Here is a 17,334-nt window from a genome sequence, read left to right as displayed (position 1 = left end):
ATACAGCACATCTTCCACTGTGGGCTACAATTACACAACACCTTGTGCATTTGGTGTTTTTTTGTTATTTTTGTCTTTGTGTTTTGTCTTTTACATGTTAATTAAAATTAATCGTGGCCTCAGACAATTGGCTGAAAGTGAACTACTGTAACAATAAGACACGATTGTCTGGGAGAAAGTCTTTAGGAGAAAATCTTAGTGATGTGAAAGAATAAACAAAGAACAAATGATGCTTTGTTGGTGAGACGGCTCATCTCATATTAATTTAATCACCCCTCAGCTCTCTCTCACTCTGTCCGCTTTATCTGTTTTTCACTCTACTTAAAAGTTTCACTGTCTCCCAAACTGACAATAACAAAGCTTCACTCTCACAAAGTTTTATTCACACTCAGGTTGCAGGTTTCTTTTTAAGATGTTTACACTGAGGTAGCACGGCGCATCCATAAATAAATATCCCACCTCACTTAATCTAAATATTGGGTCTCACTTGATTCATGTGTCATGCAGAGTGTTCTCACCAAGTCTCCAGGTAATCATGCAACCTCTTCTGAATGAGAGTACAATGTTTTGTGGCATTATAAATTACAAAAAGCATAACAATGTGGTGAGCTTACAAGTATTCTAAGTCTAGCAATACTGGACACTGGAATACATTTCATTTAGAGACCCTAAAGTAAAGTTGGATGAAATTTGCTTACCTCTGTGACTTCATTAATTTAAAATAATAATAATAATAATAAAAATAAAATAAAATAAAATCAAATCAATATATGCCTGAATTTAATTATTAATTTATTTTTAAATTAATATATTAATTTATTCTAAGCACTATACTAGAGCAGTGTGGCACAGGTAAGTGTTCAGTAAATTGCCTAATTAATGCCAACAGTTTCTAATACAAAATACTTCTTAAGCAAAAACTGTGAATATATAACAATTGACAATTGACAAAGTCTAAGACTTGGATGAGCAATACATCTGCAATCACCAACTCCTGTCCTTCATGTCAGAGAGGGAGCAAAGAACAAAATTATCAAAGGCATTTGAGGAATGGCAGCCATGTGACAAAAAAGGTGTGAGGGGCAGACTTTGACAGCATTCTCGCTCCTAATCAAAGGGGGCACAACAACCTTCTCCCCTCACGGCTGAAGGACACTGATATCTCTTCTGGTCCTCTGCAGCTTCTTCTTTCTTTACATGACACTAGATAAATAAAAGCCCTTTATGTGAAGAGTTTTTGATAGTGAGTATTCAACAGTGCGGTCATGACATAAATTGTGGTTTTAAAATGAGGAACTTTCTTTTTTAAAATAAAAATAATAATAATTTGTGAATACAATGATCAAATCAATAATCAAAGGGACACCCCCTGTTATTTTTTGCTGAGCAAAGAGAAATATCAATAGCATAATACACTACTGTTAGATTTGAGGTTGGCAAGATTTTTGAATGTTTGTGAGATTACAATTTAAAATAACTGCTTTCTATTTTAATATATATTTAAAACATAATTTATTCCTTTGTTGCAAAGCTGAATTTTCAGCTGCATTAGCCTACTGCAGTCTTCAGTGTCACATGATGTTTCACAAAGGATTCTAAAATTTCAATTTGGTCCTCAAGTAACATTTCTTTCTTTAAATTATTGAAAAATAGGAAGATAAATCCTAATTTGCTCTAAATTTATTTTGCCTACTTTAGTCTCCCTTCGTCTTTCAAATGAAGAGAGGAGGTCTCAGGATTGCCTGTGGCACTGAGCTCATAGGCCAGGATCAGTGACTGACTCTTGGTCTAATGTAATCTGTTTGGATTACCTGTCACAACCTATTACAACCCTAACATGCCTCTATTTGGAGCAGATCAGGCCCTAAAAAGCTTCCCGAATAATCAGGGGAAAGGGCAAAAAAAATGTTTGCATCGTTAAAGTCAAGGTTCTGAACTAAGGTGAACTTAAGCTTGAACTAAAAGCAAACAGACCGGGGAGGAATTAATTAAGAATGAATTGTGCCAGCTGATTGTGTGGTTTATTTGCACCTGCATTTGTGTTGTTTAGCGGCAGATTCACTAAATGAATTATGCAAAACAGGTAACGGGCACAAACACTGTTATAATGCTGAATGCTATTTGCATAGTGCATTTCCCGATCTTCTGGCTTCATTCCTCTAGGTTGCGATCTCACTTACTTTACTAGGACTGTACAGCAGATACAAGAATCTGAATTGGCTCTTTAAAGTCTGAAAATAAGAAAAGTTATAATTCATCATTTTGATCAGACGATAGCTTGCCTGTAGCTCAAACATAGCGCTGACAATGACAAGGTCATGGGTTCAATTCCCATGCATTGCATGAACTGATTAAATGCGATCTATGACAATTTGGACAAAAGTATCTGTCAAATGTAAATATGAGGAATAACTGCTGCCATGTACTGTAGTACTATTTCAGCACATGTAGAGCCTGTTTAAAAAGATTGCCTTGACAGACCCCATTAAAAAGTTGTGTAAATATCTCATGAATTGATTTAGAAATGTTTTAGACCAGTTTATGTAAATAAGGGAAATAAATACAAAGTGAGTTCCATATGATTATGTGATCAAAGGCATCTTCTGAGGCTATTTCCACAGTGCAATTCCCTGTTTTGTTTTATTATTAATTATACCATGTGCTACAATTTATAAAAGGTTCAAGAATTTTTATTTTTTAGGCATGTTCCTATAGCAACCAAGATTGAGTCACCACAAAAAGATCAACAACAGTTTACAGAAATAAAATACTGTAATAACACGTAAAGCCTTTAGAAAATGCACACTTACACAAATATGCAAGCATTTTCCCTTCGGCCCCTGTTTTGTGAGCCATATTATGTGAATTATCTTAATTCCATTAGGAGAACTGGACAGTCAGTTCAATAGCGGGACATGGTGTTATGAAAGAAAAGGCATAGCAATCTAATGAAGCATTTCCATCAGTTATGTAAGCCATCCTTTTGCATTCTGGTAAGCACCGTTTGAAGAGAGGAAGCTGATTTAAGTGCTGAGTTTAATGAAAAACCACAGAGACAGATAAGTGAAGTTAAATAAAGACTGCATGTGTTGCTACGTGTTCTGTTACGGGAAACAAAAGAATTTAGGCCAAGTATCATTTGATTATTCATGTTCACCGCGCCACTCCAGCCTCTTCCTCTTGTTAGTTCAGCTTAGGAGCAGAAATAATTCAACATCCCATTTTTCATTCATGAAAGATGTAGAAAACTGGAATTAGGGAAAGTTGAGGGTCGAGTGGATTGCCGCTTGTTTTCGGTAAAGTACCCACACGCACGTGAACGCGCACGTACTGCTATCAGAATCAAGAGCTAACGGTCTTCAGGGAAATGGTGTGATGAATGCAACAAAATGTGTCACAAACCATCTGCTGTCACTGATCTCCTCTTGTCTGAGATGTAAAGCTGGTTAAAGTGGCTCCGGGATGCCATTCATTTTTACAGAGAAATCGAGATCCTCACCTCTACAGTCTGATGTATTTTCTGTACTAGCCTAATTATATGCCGATAACACTGTCTGCCATACGCTGACTCCATAGAGCTAGATCAGCAAACGCACTGATTCCCTCCGGACAGGCTTCCTCCCTGGCAGAGCAGCGTTCGTGGGAAAGCGATCCAGTGGAGGGTTTTAATAGAGCAGAGAACATGCCTGTAGTCACATTCCGAGTGGCAGATAAAGCGGCCTTATTTAAAAAACAAAAACCCTGATGAAGACTTTACAAGCATCTGTGGCGTCTCGTCGTCGCTCATCAGTGACTGGTTCCTGTCTTGCAACAAACTACACGGACACATTATCAGCAGACCGAAGACCGAACAATGATGTAAAATGAAAACTATTCACATTGTTTAGATCAATTGCCTACTTCTAGAACAGTGCAGAATGAGAGGGGTTTTTATTATCCGTCCATGCAATCCCTGGAAATTCACTAACAGTATAGAAATATACACAGCTTGTAATGTATGTGTTAAATAATCATAATAATGTTTAATTACAATAAATATATTACTCATAAATCGTTTTGAGGTTGTAGTTTAACAGAGGGAGGACTGACTCCCTTAGGGGGGAAATGACTGAGGTGAACCAATAGGTGTCAGCCTTCCCTGTGCCCTCACTCATTTCTAAACGAGTGCCAAATGAACTAAAGGGGGATATAAACAACTAGGACACACGCCTAGTACACAGCCACAAAAAAAAACACAGACTTGGCTAGCCTTTGACAGTTTGTCGGTAACACACATGAAAAGGGATATAAAACTTTCTTAAGTGCCTTAAATTTATATTAGGGATCAAAAATCTGAGATCACACTGAAGATCATGAATTCAAAATCTGATTTAAAACTTTTAAATTCTGTGATTTTGACAAGACAAAGGAAAAAAAAGAGAGAAAGAAATAGCATTTAAGATTATGCTCTATTTTCTAATCAAATAAGCAAATTTGTTCACCATGTTAACAGTGCAAAAGTTCACCATGGATAGTGCCTATATACTGTATATATGAAGAGTTCAGATGCAAAAGCCTCTAAGTGCCATCTGAAATTTTCATCTAAAATTTGCATTTTTATCAGGCACCTATGCTTAGGTTCAGTAATTTTACTCTAACGGCAATATATAGGTCCTTTTCTATGCAATTAAAGTGAAATAACTGAACATAAATATAGGAGCCTGATAAAAATACTAATTTTAGATGAAAATTTCAGATGGCACTTAAAGGCTTTTGCATCTGAACTCTTCATATATATATATATATATATATATATATATATATATATATATATATATATATATATATATATATATATATATATATATAAAGTTACATATATGAACTGCATGAAGGAAAAGTTGATTTTCTATATATATTTTTTTCATAGTAATATCATGTAGTATTTATTACTGTACTTACTAAAACTGAAAATCATGGATTCGAAATCTGATTTGAAACTTTAAAGTTCTGGGATTTTGACAAAACAAAAAACATATTTATTTGCTTTCACTGAAGCAAATAATTTGGAACACTCACAAATCAATGTTTTGCAGTTCATGCCAACCCGAGTGCATGATGTAATTAAAGCAAAATTAAGTACATACAGTAATAAATACTAAATCCTATCACTATGAAAAACTAATTATTCAACTATTCCTTCATACGGTTAATATAATATGTAATTCATATTGTATATTGTGATGACTGGTTTAGCAAATCTCACCTGAAAGCCAAGGGAGGCCTCATCCATTGGTGGAGGAGGTGGAAAGCTGGATGGAGACAGGAGCCCGCTGGTGTCAACGGCAGGTGGAGGAGGTGGGGGATAGTCTCCTGTAAAAAAATCAGACACAATAAGAACAAACAAAACAAAAGATAAACTCTCTACGTCAAGAATGAATAAATGCACAACAGGTCAGAGTGGGTGGAAAACTGATAGATCAAGCTGACATAAATCCGACAAACCTAGATGTCACAAAGAACGGCAAATGAAAGCTTTACGGGATATAATACTTTCACATAACACGTTGATTAACTACATTTTTTTATATCTACAGTCTCCTTACAAAATACCAGTCTGTGTAAGTACTTAAAAGTGTTAGGGTGTGTAGAAATTGAAAGGAAGGAGGCTTACACACACTTACCATATTGTCCCTGATAGATTAATACATTTAACATCAACCATTTGGTTAACTAAGATGGTCTAAGCTGTAGTAAGTAGGTGTTTGTACAGATTAAAAATCTAAGTACTGTGCTCAAAACAAGTTAGATAGGATATTTGCCCAGCCAAGTGTGTGGCAACAAGCCAATCGCTGAGTTGTAAAGTCCACAGCTAATCCAGGGATTGGGTTCCACTGCATGTTTCAGGCAGGATCAAGATTTGCGCCAAGTGATTTTCTGATTTGGCTGCACTCTGCGTCCAATTTAGGACTGAATCACTTGACCGTCTAAATACCAATCCAGACATGAGCATTTCAAATTACTGCCTTTTAGGGAGGCAGTAGGAATTCACTGAGTCTTTGAAGATACTTTTGATCTATTTTTTTCCAGTCTTGTTGTAGGTTTTTATTTGTCTTTTGGATCTAATTGATGTCATAAATGTTGTTTATCTGAGTCTACAGGTCGAATTAATTAACTATGGTCTTGAAATGTCTACAGTCCAGAAATATGAATGCAGACAGAAAAATATCACATGCTCAATTGTTTGTACATTGTAATATTTCTGTGAACATGGCATCAAACATTCCCCAAAGGCTCGAGCACTTTACGTGAACCATTTATGCAATAACCTTGTGACCTCTGTTAAAACTCATAAGCACTCCAACCATGGCATCTTTGACATTCCAAAAAAAGGAAAAGCGTCCTAGATCCCCCTTTCTCCTCCTCCTATGATGGTAATTTGTACTTTTCTCTGCCTTAGCTTACATCCTTAAGTCACTTGTAAGTTGCAAGTTGACACAAAATTAATATCTTAAGTTCCTTAATATCTTATGTCTTTCCAACATCCAATGATGTTTGGATTTCTCAATTCAGGGCAACGCGAGAGATGTAAATGTTTCAAAGACGACATGATTTATTGAGGAGGTCTGGAAGAACAGGGCAAAGAGAGACCAAGAGAGGGAGGTGTGGGACAGTACCACTCAAGCAGTGCCTTGAACTACAGAATAAACTGAAAGAGGAAGTTAGTCTTTAACTAAATGTGGCTATGAGAACAACGAAACCAAAGCATTTTTTTTAGAAAATTATAAGCATGAGCGTCCCACAAATATACAGTGATTCACTAATTAAATAATGACTAGTTAGACTGAAGCCTTTTGATACCAGCAGTATAACCTCTGAACGGCAATTAACTGTAAATGCATTTTCACTCAAAAAATAAATCTCATAAAGGTGACATGATAATATTAATAATAGCTTTGTTCCAAAATCTAGTGAGCTGCCTACGCAAGTGGCCTCTCTTAGCTGCACTCCCAATGCAAAGGTTGATATAAAACTAAACTAGTTCATTGTTTTAGCCACTTTCTAAGGCAGCATTACATATACAGTATATTTCACAGAGAAGTCAATCCCACAATGCATTGCGACATGTTCAATTAAAAAAAGGTGGATGAGCGAAAGAGAATCCTGAAAATAATTGTATAACTGTTTCCACAAAAATATTAAGCAGCACCGATAATATACATGATAATAATAGAAATATTACATGAGCACCAAATCAGCATATTAGAATAATTTCTGAAAGATCATGTCACTCTGAAGACTGGAGAAATGTAGTCTCAGCCTCAGATGTCACACCCATGAACCATTGGCTGAATGTCTGATGCATATGGCACACAAAAGTGGAAACACTTCAAGAGTTTTGAAGTCGTCATCTGATTGGTTGAATTCTACAGAATTTCGGGGAGACGTGTATGTAGCGTTATTTAACCTTCCGTGCACCGTGGTGCCAAACCCCTCATGGAAGAACGAAACCATCGTGTTTACAACTGTGGCAATGAGCGCTTGTCGGGATCAACCAAATGCTAGATTTTCAAAAGTATGTGAAATACGTAAAGTTCGCAGAATAGACTCTTTAAAATACGTCCAAGAGTTTTACTCACTGGTCTGTTATTGTGGAGACATTTCCATGCCCCTAACGACGAGGCACAAAACGAAACTTGAGTAGTTGCTTTACCTGTCAGTAATAAGGCCTCTTGGGCGGTCTTTGGTTATTCAAAGCGGCCAAGGTTCCCAGACCCTCTGCCTTCAGGCTGAAGGTCTGGCTACGTGAGACTAGAAGAGATCCAACTGAATTGAGAATTCAACTTTGCCATCACAAGAATTAATTTCATTTCATTTGTTTTCATTTGAAAAAATAATTGAATTTAATTAAAAATTTTAATTTAAAATAAATATAAAAATAAAAAGTTATTTTAAATTGTAGAAATATTTCATAATAGTATTGTTTTTACTCTATTTTTTATCAAATGAATGCAGCTTAAATAAAAAAATATTTGATTCATATCTTTGGTTAGCATGGGATAAATAATTAAAAATACACAAAAAGGAAGAATAAATAAATAAGTGTCCAAAAAGGTGGCATATAAAAAAAAAATTCGGAAGATTTGAAAGACAAATTGCAAAAAAAAAAAATAATAATAATAATACTAGTGTAATTATAAAATTGATTATTTAATAGAATATTTGTTTGTGCTATATATTTTTATGCTTATTATAGCTCTGTGGTGTTAGCTTTGCAGCACACTAACAGAAAACTCAAATCAAGTCTTCAGTGTGCTTGGCCTGAGCAACATAATTTGACTGAGTTGCTGCCTTAGTGTCCTTTATGAGTCACTTATGATGTTCCATTTCAATTGAGAAGGCAATTGTCTATATATAGATACAGCACAGCAGTTAAACAGAGTTATTGCCTGTTATTGTCCTCTGACAAATGCACATGAAAACAAACAGTAACACTAGCAGGGAATCGCATCAGGTCAACAGAACATGTAACATCACATAATGGCCAACTTGTGCCTGACAACTACGAGGATTCAGTCGCTGACAGCTTATGCTAAATAGGTCTCTGCCTTGTGACACAGTGTTACAAAAACAAGTACGGACATTATAAATGTGCGATCAGTGAGGTGTCTGCGGTGTGAGGTCAGCGAGTTTGGGACATGTTATCTGGTTGCTGGTTCGCTATAGAGAGACCAGGGGCCCATGTGCCATGAATGAGAGAGGCTCCATTTATGCAGACCGGGAAGCGAAGGCAGTGCTTACTCGCTAATGAGACAAGCAGCAGGAACACCTACTTATTACCACACATTTCCACTCAACTCTTTATTGAGCAATTACACTCAAGTACCGGCTTTGTGAGAGCCGAATTCTAATCAGTAATTAAAGTTATTTGAAAGGACCATGAGAGGTATAATTGGTAATCAGGAACATGAATGCTGTTAAGGGTTGAGTTAAAAAAAAGGAAAAAAAAGAAAAACAAGCTCTAGAATAAGCCAGTGGAGCATAAGAGCTGAGATGAAATACAATTCCTGTAGCGGGACGATTATGTGTGCATTTCTCAGATGTGACCGGTAAAAAAGGGTTTTATTCCAATCCAATGATGTGCTTATGCAGCTGTATTATGTGTTTGCATACACAAAAAACGCTCGTTTCTTAACACACCCCAGTTTTATTTTCTGCACTGAAAAGAATGGCGATTGACAAAGAAGTCTAAGATTATTCTGTAAACTTGTGCCCAGCTATTGACTCCATTTTATGGTATCTAACGTTAAATTCATAAAGCAGAGTACTTTTAAGATCAAATACCAGAATATATGCAATATTAATGAGATTTTTCCCAAATACTGTATGATTATCCACTCGCTAGTTACTCCGGTTATAAATCTTCATGTAATATCTTATGCTTGCATAAAGGAAATGTATGTTTACAGTATATACTATACACAATATATTGTTTTAATCTAAAAATTATTCAGATTCATATTATAAATGGCACTGTATAATGTCATTGTACTAAATGCAAAGAAAATTATTTTAAAAATACCTGAAAAACATTTACTTTAAGTAAACATATCTCTTTCAATATATAAAGCTTAAGAGAAACCTATTCAATTCAAATCAAATCTATTGCTACAGTGATTTTCACAATAAATATAGAGAAAACTGCCTTACAAGCCCCAATGAGCAAGATAAAGGTGAAAAAGGCAAGGAAAAGCTTTGTAGAAAGATAACTTTGTAAAGATTTCCATTTTAATTTTGTAAAGGATTTTATTTTGATTAAAGTTCCAAGGCCTGAAAAGTTTGAGAACTAGAACTGTAATATAATAACTATTATCCAAACAGTAGAATGATGGCTATAATCTTGTCATTCCCCACGTTCAACAGGTTTCTTTGTATTCATATAAATTCACAGAAGTTATTTGAGGCTGAAAGTGGACAAGAGGAACTTAATTTTGCCTTATACAAATCTGTGTTTGAACTCTGTGCAACCTCTGTCCATCTGGCATTGATACTGGCACAGAAGCAACTGACAAATATATAGTTTCAAAAGAGCATCTATTCGCATATGTTTATGTGATGAAAATCTCCACACTGACAGACAGTCATAAAACCGGAAGAGCTTTCCATGGAATGTCACTTTTGTAATCTGTGCAGCACGTTACATGTTTATTTCGGACATATTCAGATGCATTGACATTTTTGTCTGCGCTCCAAATTCCCCAATGAATTTGATTTACAGCAGAAGTTCAAGCAGAAGCATCTTTGCACCGGCATTTAAACACACCGCAGTAAACAAAATGAATGGCTGGGTGCATTTGGCAGCAAGTATCTCCAGTTTTGTCATATCACTGGCATGAAACTCATCTGGGAAATGTTAAAAAAGTGTGCACCATCTACTATATTAACATCTCCACTCAACAACAAACAAAATACACTTGCTGACAATCAACACATTTTAAACCGTTTAAGAAAGGTTGAATTTTTGCTCATATTTACCTCTTATTTTGTTGATATTATTACGGTTTTATTTTATTCAATTATAATCGTTTAGGGCAGAATTAAATAGTATTTAAAAGAATCTAAAATAACTATAACAGAAATGTAAATATATTAATAAAGAAACTATCTAACAAAAATAAATAAATAAGAATAAAATAAGTAAAAAGGGCGACAGAAATCTATAATCCTTCACAGGCCTTGAAGAATAAAGTGTTATAATTACCATTGTGACATTTCCAAAGATTTATCTTTGTGGAGACGCTCTCAAAATGTGCTATGGCATGGAGACGTCCTAAACGCATTATTTTATCAGTAATTATACGTCCGTATTCTCTCTAGCACCCAATGCAGCTCTGAGGTTCAGTCCTGCTCTTAATTAACTATAATATACAACAGACTGATTTATGGCTTCATTTGGCTTTGAGGTTTGAGGTTTTTGGAGATGTCCTTCTCGAAGCATAGAGGAGCCAACAATGCTGGTTTGTGGAGATCTAACAGGAATTCGAGAGGGATGGAAAAGACTTTTAAAATTTGGAGACATAAAAGGGGGATTAAACTATTGTGCGGGAGGAAAATGGAACAAGTACAACAGAGAGGTGATGCCCTCAAATCTACAATCCCAGCAGTGTGATCTTCAATAAAAAAGGACCTCAGAAGCACCATGCTGAATAATTTCTGCACTACCAGTGAAAAGAGAAAAATTAGATCTGTAATGAAAACTAGTAAATAGAATCATTTTGATTTAGAGAACCAAATGGAAACTCTAGTCTAGCCATGAATATTTAATTCAAATGCAAGGATGGATCTGGTAAATCTGCAGGTGAATACGTTCCAAAACGATGTTCCAGTCCAGAAACATGGGGCTTCTCTACAAAGTGCAAAATGGATGTCTTAGTGAAAGTGGAAAGAACATGCTAAAGAGATCAGCAAACAGCAGTGCAGTCCACTGGTTGAAAACAGAAGAAGAATGCAGGCTGGATGAGAACGAGGGGTTTGTCTTAAGCGTAAGGAAATTTACTACGTAATGTAAGGCAGGCAGGTCACATGGCGGATAAAGAGGGGCTACTGGTTCATGTGAGGACATGTAAGTAGCCTACACACAACCCAAATGGGTGCCAAATTCTGCTGGGTACATGGTCTCTGATTTGCTCGGAATTTGTATTGGGCCTTGCATGTTTCTGCAATTGCGCAAACAACAGTTTATGGAGGGTACATACGCTATAGCAGTACTGTACTGTAATAACATTTTCTTACTTTTATGTCTTTGGATGTTGATTTCAAAACCGCGGGCATGTATCTACATCTATTGTACAAAGTAAAAACAAAACAATTTTAGAGTTATCTTAGTTATCTAAAACATGTTTTACAAAGACAGTGTATTTGACTGCTAGAAATGTAATATATTTTGAGGGGGCAAAGTATTTTGTTTTTATGTTTTTGTTTTGATCATTTTCAGATAATATTTAATTAATTTATTTTAGCTTTAGTTAAATTACATAATTATGCTTTCAATTTTAATACTAAATTTTAATTAAAAAAAACAACAATGAAAAATACACAATATACACAATTTTCCACACAATATACAGGTAAATAGGTATTTATACATTAATATTCCTGTATATAGTACAGCTGTTTTGCTGTTTGAACTCATATAGGAATAATCATATTTACCTTTTATGGTGATGCCATCGAAGAGTTGTTTTTGGTTCTTCAAAGAACCTTTCAGTGAACGGCTTTCAAAAGAACTTTTTTTCTTAGTGTAAAGAACATTTTATCAATCTAAAAACCTTTGTTCACTATAAAGAACCTTCTGTAAAATGGAAAGGTTCCATGGATCTTAAAGGTTCTTCTTAATATTTTTGTGGAAACAGTGACAGTGAATTTTTTATTTTATTTCATTATTTCATTTATTTGCATGTAAGTTTAACATGTCCTTGCTGAAACTAAGTACTCCTGAAAAAAAAATCTTACTGACCTCAATGGCCAGTGATTTGTGTATTTTGTAGCATTTATTATTGGTCACATTTTACTGGGCATTTATTTATATATCTAACTGCCATTCCATTTTTGTGTGTACTAACTAAAACTCACATTTCTTTCTGTTGCTGTTTAATGCAAACTGACACACATTTTTCAAATTCACATTTTAATTTCCTTCGACTAATCTGTGCTTTCATTTTCCAGAATTGATTTCTGTTATGCTGATAAGCCTTCGGAAAACATAGCTGAGTTTCATATTTGCTTTTAAAATACATGCAAGTTGGAGGTTTATGAAACATTAGGGCAGCTTCAGTTTGTGAAAATCTTATTGGGCTGCTTACGTCCTTGCCTGGCTCAAGTGAGACACGAATCTTCAAGCAGTGGTCTGAATTAAGCTGACTAAAAGCTGTCATGTCTTTAAGATGCATGTCATATGTTCATTTTCCATCTTTAAAACCGGGTCAATCGTCAGCCTGTCACTGGAAATGATATGTCATATTATTGAGTTCAGTTCCCATTGGCATCAGACCCTGAGATTACTGTATTAAAGCGTCTGTAAAGTTTGTGACATGTCCCTTAAGTACTGCTAAGAGGATGTGCATCTAATTCTCCTACAAAATTCAACTTATGTTTCAGTTAAAGACATTTACACAGTTTCTAGGTGGTAAGTGGCTTAAAGTGCTGTTTTTACATTGTCTGCTATGCTGTCTAGCCAATGATTATCATAAAGCGGGATTATCTATCGGTGATGAAATGAATGGAAACACTTGAAAGTGTTGGAAACACTGAGTAGCCGTTGAGATGCTTTCCTTCAGAAGCAGAGGACGACTTTGTGAAGTTGCTGAGACACAACTTGCGGATGAATTTTCATAATTGTATTTTCTCCTAATGTTTTTGTTCTGTTTTCATCAGATCCTGCTTGCTTGTTTCCTTATTTTTATTTATTTCTGTCTTTCTCCCTCCACATTCAGCTGGTCATCAGCTAACCGACTACGGGCTCTCAATAAGTCTCTCAGTGCAAATCTGACAGGAAACCCACAAATGAGAATCTTAATATTCCCGTAGAAACCACAAGCATATGCTGCATACTTTGACAAAAGGCCGTGCAGACAGCTCACATACTTAGTCTTTTATTGTTGATCCTGTCCATTCCACCCATGCAAAGTTTTAGAATAAATTTTCTTCTATTCTTCACTGAATGTTTTCTGGACTTTACTCATACTTTTTAGGGAAACTCCATATGACCTTTTAATAATAGGCTTTTCCTACAGTTCTGCCCTATAAGTCACAGTTACTATTAGTATTCAAATAATGTTTTAGGTTGCATTTTTTAATTGATAAAACAGTTTAGTAACACTTCAGTATAGGGACCAATTCTCACTATTAACTAGCTCATTAATAGCGTGCATATTATTAGCATATTGGCTATTTATTAGTCCTTATAAAGCACATATTCTGCATGAGCATATTCTACATCCCTAATCCTACCCAATACCTTCCTAAACAGTAATTAGGAGTTAACTGAAGCAAAAGTCACAATTAATAGTGTGAACTTGGCCTTTACAGTACATACACTCTTAAAAATAAATGTTATTTATTGGCACTGATGGAAGATTAGCTGTTTTTAACACTGATAATGCTGAGAAACCTTTCTGGATTACTAAATCATCATATTAGAATGATTTCTGACAGATCGTGTGACATTTAAGACTAGAGTAATTGCTGGTGAAAACTCAGCTTTGTCATCACATTAATAAATTATATTTTAAAATGAAGTCATAAGTTTGGTTCCAAAACGCTATGACTCCATTTTTATTCATTTGAGTAAAAATGTGTTTTCTTTACCAAGAAAGTGGCAAGATGAAAACCACTATTTTTGAAAATACAATAAATCCATTGAATCAATATAAAAGTTATTTTTCATATTGAAACTGTTGAAAATACACAACAAAGTAAGTCGATCCACATATGACTGCCTCTGAACTTGGTCAATACTAATCTTAGCCTATATACAGACACTGGACTAAAAATACATTCAATCAGTCATCGCTCTCAAAATTAATTCAACGGGTCATTGTTAATGCTATAAATTAATTACAACAATAAAAGAAAATTTCATCACGAACAAGAACATGAACAACAATATCACATTAGACAACAGAAATTCCAAAATGACATTTCCCTTACATTCAACTTCCAAAAGTGCATTCATCTTTGCCATGTTACATTCATTTAGTTGACTAGTACTATATGCTGCATTAACAAAAACATTTATGGCATTAATAAAAACTCTTACACTGACAAGCTACGCAATATCGCATTCATAATCGAATGCTATTCATCTGCGATTATAAACATGATATTGCGTAGCTTGTCAGTGATCTACGGCTCTGTGTATTACACGCCGCTCCATCTGAAAGCACGTGATGGAGATTTACTACTAATCACAGAACCGGCTTTACTGACGAGATGCGCATGACAAATCACATGCAATTAATTGTGCAACCCTAATTTTTTGTTTGTTTGTTGATCACAAAGTACAAAGTAGATGAGAAAAACTAGGATGCTGGGTGCCGCCATTATTGTCTACAATGTGTGGAATGGTGCGCTGTGATTAGCTGAGTGTATGTATCGCATTCTGCAGAGAAGGGAGACTGGCATTTGTCACAGTTTGGAAAGATAGGGAGAAAACACAGTGGACATCGCATTTTATGTAAAACTCTAAGTTACTATAGATTGAAATAATATTTCACAATATTACTGTTTTTACTGTATTTTCTATCATATAAATGCAACCTTGGCGAGTAAAAGAGGTTTCTTTCAAAAAAATTAATAAATAAATCAAAATAAGAAAAAATCTTACTGACTCCAAGCTTCTCACACTAAAATGTATAAGAATTTGAAAAAAATGTCAATTTGCAGAAACAAAAAGATATAAACTTTATTTAGCAAATCATTCAATCAATCAATAAAATGGTTCCACTTTTGGGAAATAATCATACTGTGTTTTAAAAGCTTTGTTTCTCATGGCTGCACAACGACTTTCACACCAAGCAGAAGTCTTTGCAAACCAAATGGACATAACAAAAACCAAATTGGTAAGTGGCTAACCCTATTTTCCTGTTGTTTAAGTAATTCAGTTAGGACCTCTGGGCGATTCTTACGTCACCTAATTAATATTCACAAGACAGGCTGATAAGGTTTATATGAGTCATCCCCACTTTTCAGATCATTCCTATCTCCTGCCAAAGACCTTCTAATCAATGAGGAGGTGAACTACGGCACATCCGCAGTGAACTCCAGGCCCACATTACAGCAATGCAAAAGAAATGGCCATTACATTGCAAGTTCTCTACTAAAAACGCAAACAGTGAGACCTACTTAGTTTAGTATCAAATTAACATGGTAATGGAGGCATTTAATCAGCAATCTCTGTCTATTATTTTTATTACCATTTCCTATCACTGCCAGTGCCAGCATAACACTCCCAGTTCCACTCCCAACCTGTAAAATAAGGCTTGGATTACTGTGTGTAGCATATAAAAAATTAAAATAAAGGATGAGACTCTGATCCACACAAGGTGACGGTTACTCCTGCATAACCACAAACCTCATTCTTTCTGAAATCTGAAAGAGTGCCAGTATAATCAAAAAAATTAAAGAATCCTGCAGCTTGTTACATAAGATAAACAAGCAGTTTTCACAGAGCCCAGACCTTAATAATGTTGGGTGGTGAAGGGTGTATCACAAAGATTACTTTCATTTTATTAATTAAAAAAAATGTATATGCTTTATATTCACACCCTGTCTTGTTGTTCCAAACCTGTTTGACTTTCTGTCTTCTGTGAAAATATACTTTAGAGATTTTTTTCTTTTTGGAATTTGAATTTTGGACCCCATTGACATTCACTGTACAGAAAAAAAAAAAGTAATAAAAAAAATAAATCAAAATATACTCTTCTGTGTTCAGCAAAAGAAAATAAATCATACAGATTTGAAATGTGCGATATCTTCCAAAACTGTAATGTTTACTTTAACCCAAAACACTTCAAGCTAGTAAGTGTCGATAGCCTTGTGGGCGTCCCAAGTTCGAATCCTGTCCCGCTATGTGCATCCCGAGTTTGAATCCCGGCTCGTGGACCTTTCCCGATCACGCCCCTCCTCTCTCTCCCACAATTTTCTTCCTGTCACTATCTAAATAAAGTCAAAATGGCAAAAAAATAAATAAAATTTAATAATATTAGTAATAAAAAGCACTTCAAGCTGTATTCTTCATTGTCATATATATACTGTCATGTATCCAAACACACAATAAACAGAATCCAGCGGACATCAAACCTCACTAAACCACTTTGAATTTACTGCCCTAATCAAATGTGGCATAATAAAGGACAGACGTGTACAGCTGCCACTTTACTTTCCTGTCAGCCAAACATAACGGCTTATTTGGCTGACGGCCATGTGATGACAGAACTCACAGCATTGTTTGTGCTATAATAAGTCCAACTGCAAATCTTTCTCCCAGCGGCCTGCATGAGGAGAATGACCTTTGACCTGTGTGGTGTTCAGAATTCTCTGCACTCAATGGAGAAGGGCATAAAAGGTGTAATGGATATGAAGTGATTGATGAAGGAAGCTGCATGAAACAGCAGATATCAACACAGTCGCATTAGGATTCTTGGAGAACACTCAAGTGTTTACTTGAACCTTCCAAGAAAGTCACAGTTACAATGAAGAGTGAGACTTTTTTTCTTCTGCCTGTTAATTTTATATGGGGCCTTTTGTTTGTTTGTTTTTCATTAGATACTGATGATAAATGTAATAAATCCCAAT

The 17,334-nt window shown here is 35.3% G+C and overlaps 1 protein-coding gene across 4 annotated transcripts in view; it reads right to left on the bottom strand.

Annotated features, from left to right (window-relative positions):
• The window catches only part of lpp (LIM domain containing preferred translocation partner in lipoma), a 232,146-nt gene that overhangs the window by 133,548 nt on the left and 81,264 nt on the right, over positions 1-17,334 (bottom strand). For all 4 annotated transcript variants that reach the window (XM_079431836.1, XM_079431834.1, XM_079431835.1 and 1 more), the window contains exon 4: positions 5,246-5,352. In XM_079431836.1, the coding sequence (XP_079287962.1) occupies positions 5,246-5,352 (107 nt within the window). The remainder of the gene's footprint in view (positions 1-5,245; positions 5,353-17,334) is intronic.

The sequence above is a fragment of the Barbus barbus genome, assembly GCF_936440315.1.
Source record: "Barbus barbus genome assembly, chromosome: 13".
Classification (NCBI taxonomy): Eukaryota; Metazoa; Chordata; class Actinopteri; order Cypriniformes; family Cyprinidae; genus Barbus; species Barbus barbus.
Note: the sequence above shows the minus strand (reverse complement) of the source record. Positions and strands in the feature narration are given on the sequence as shown.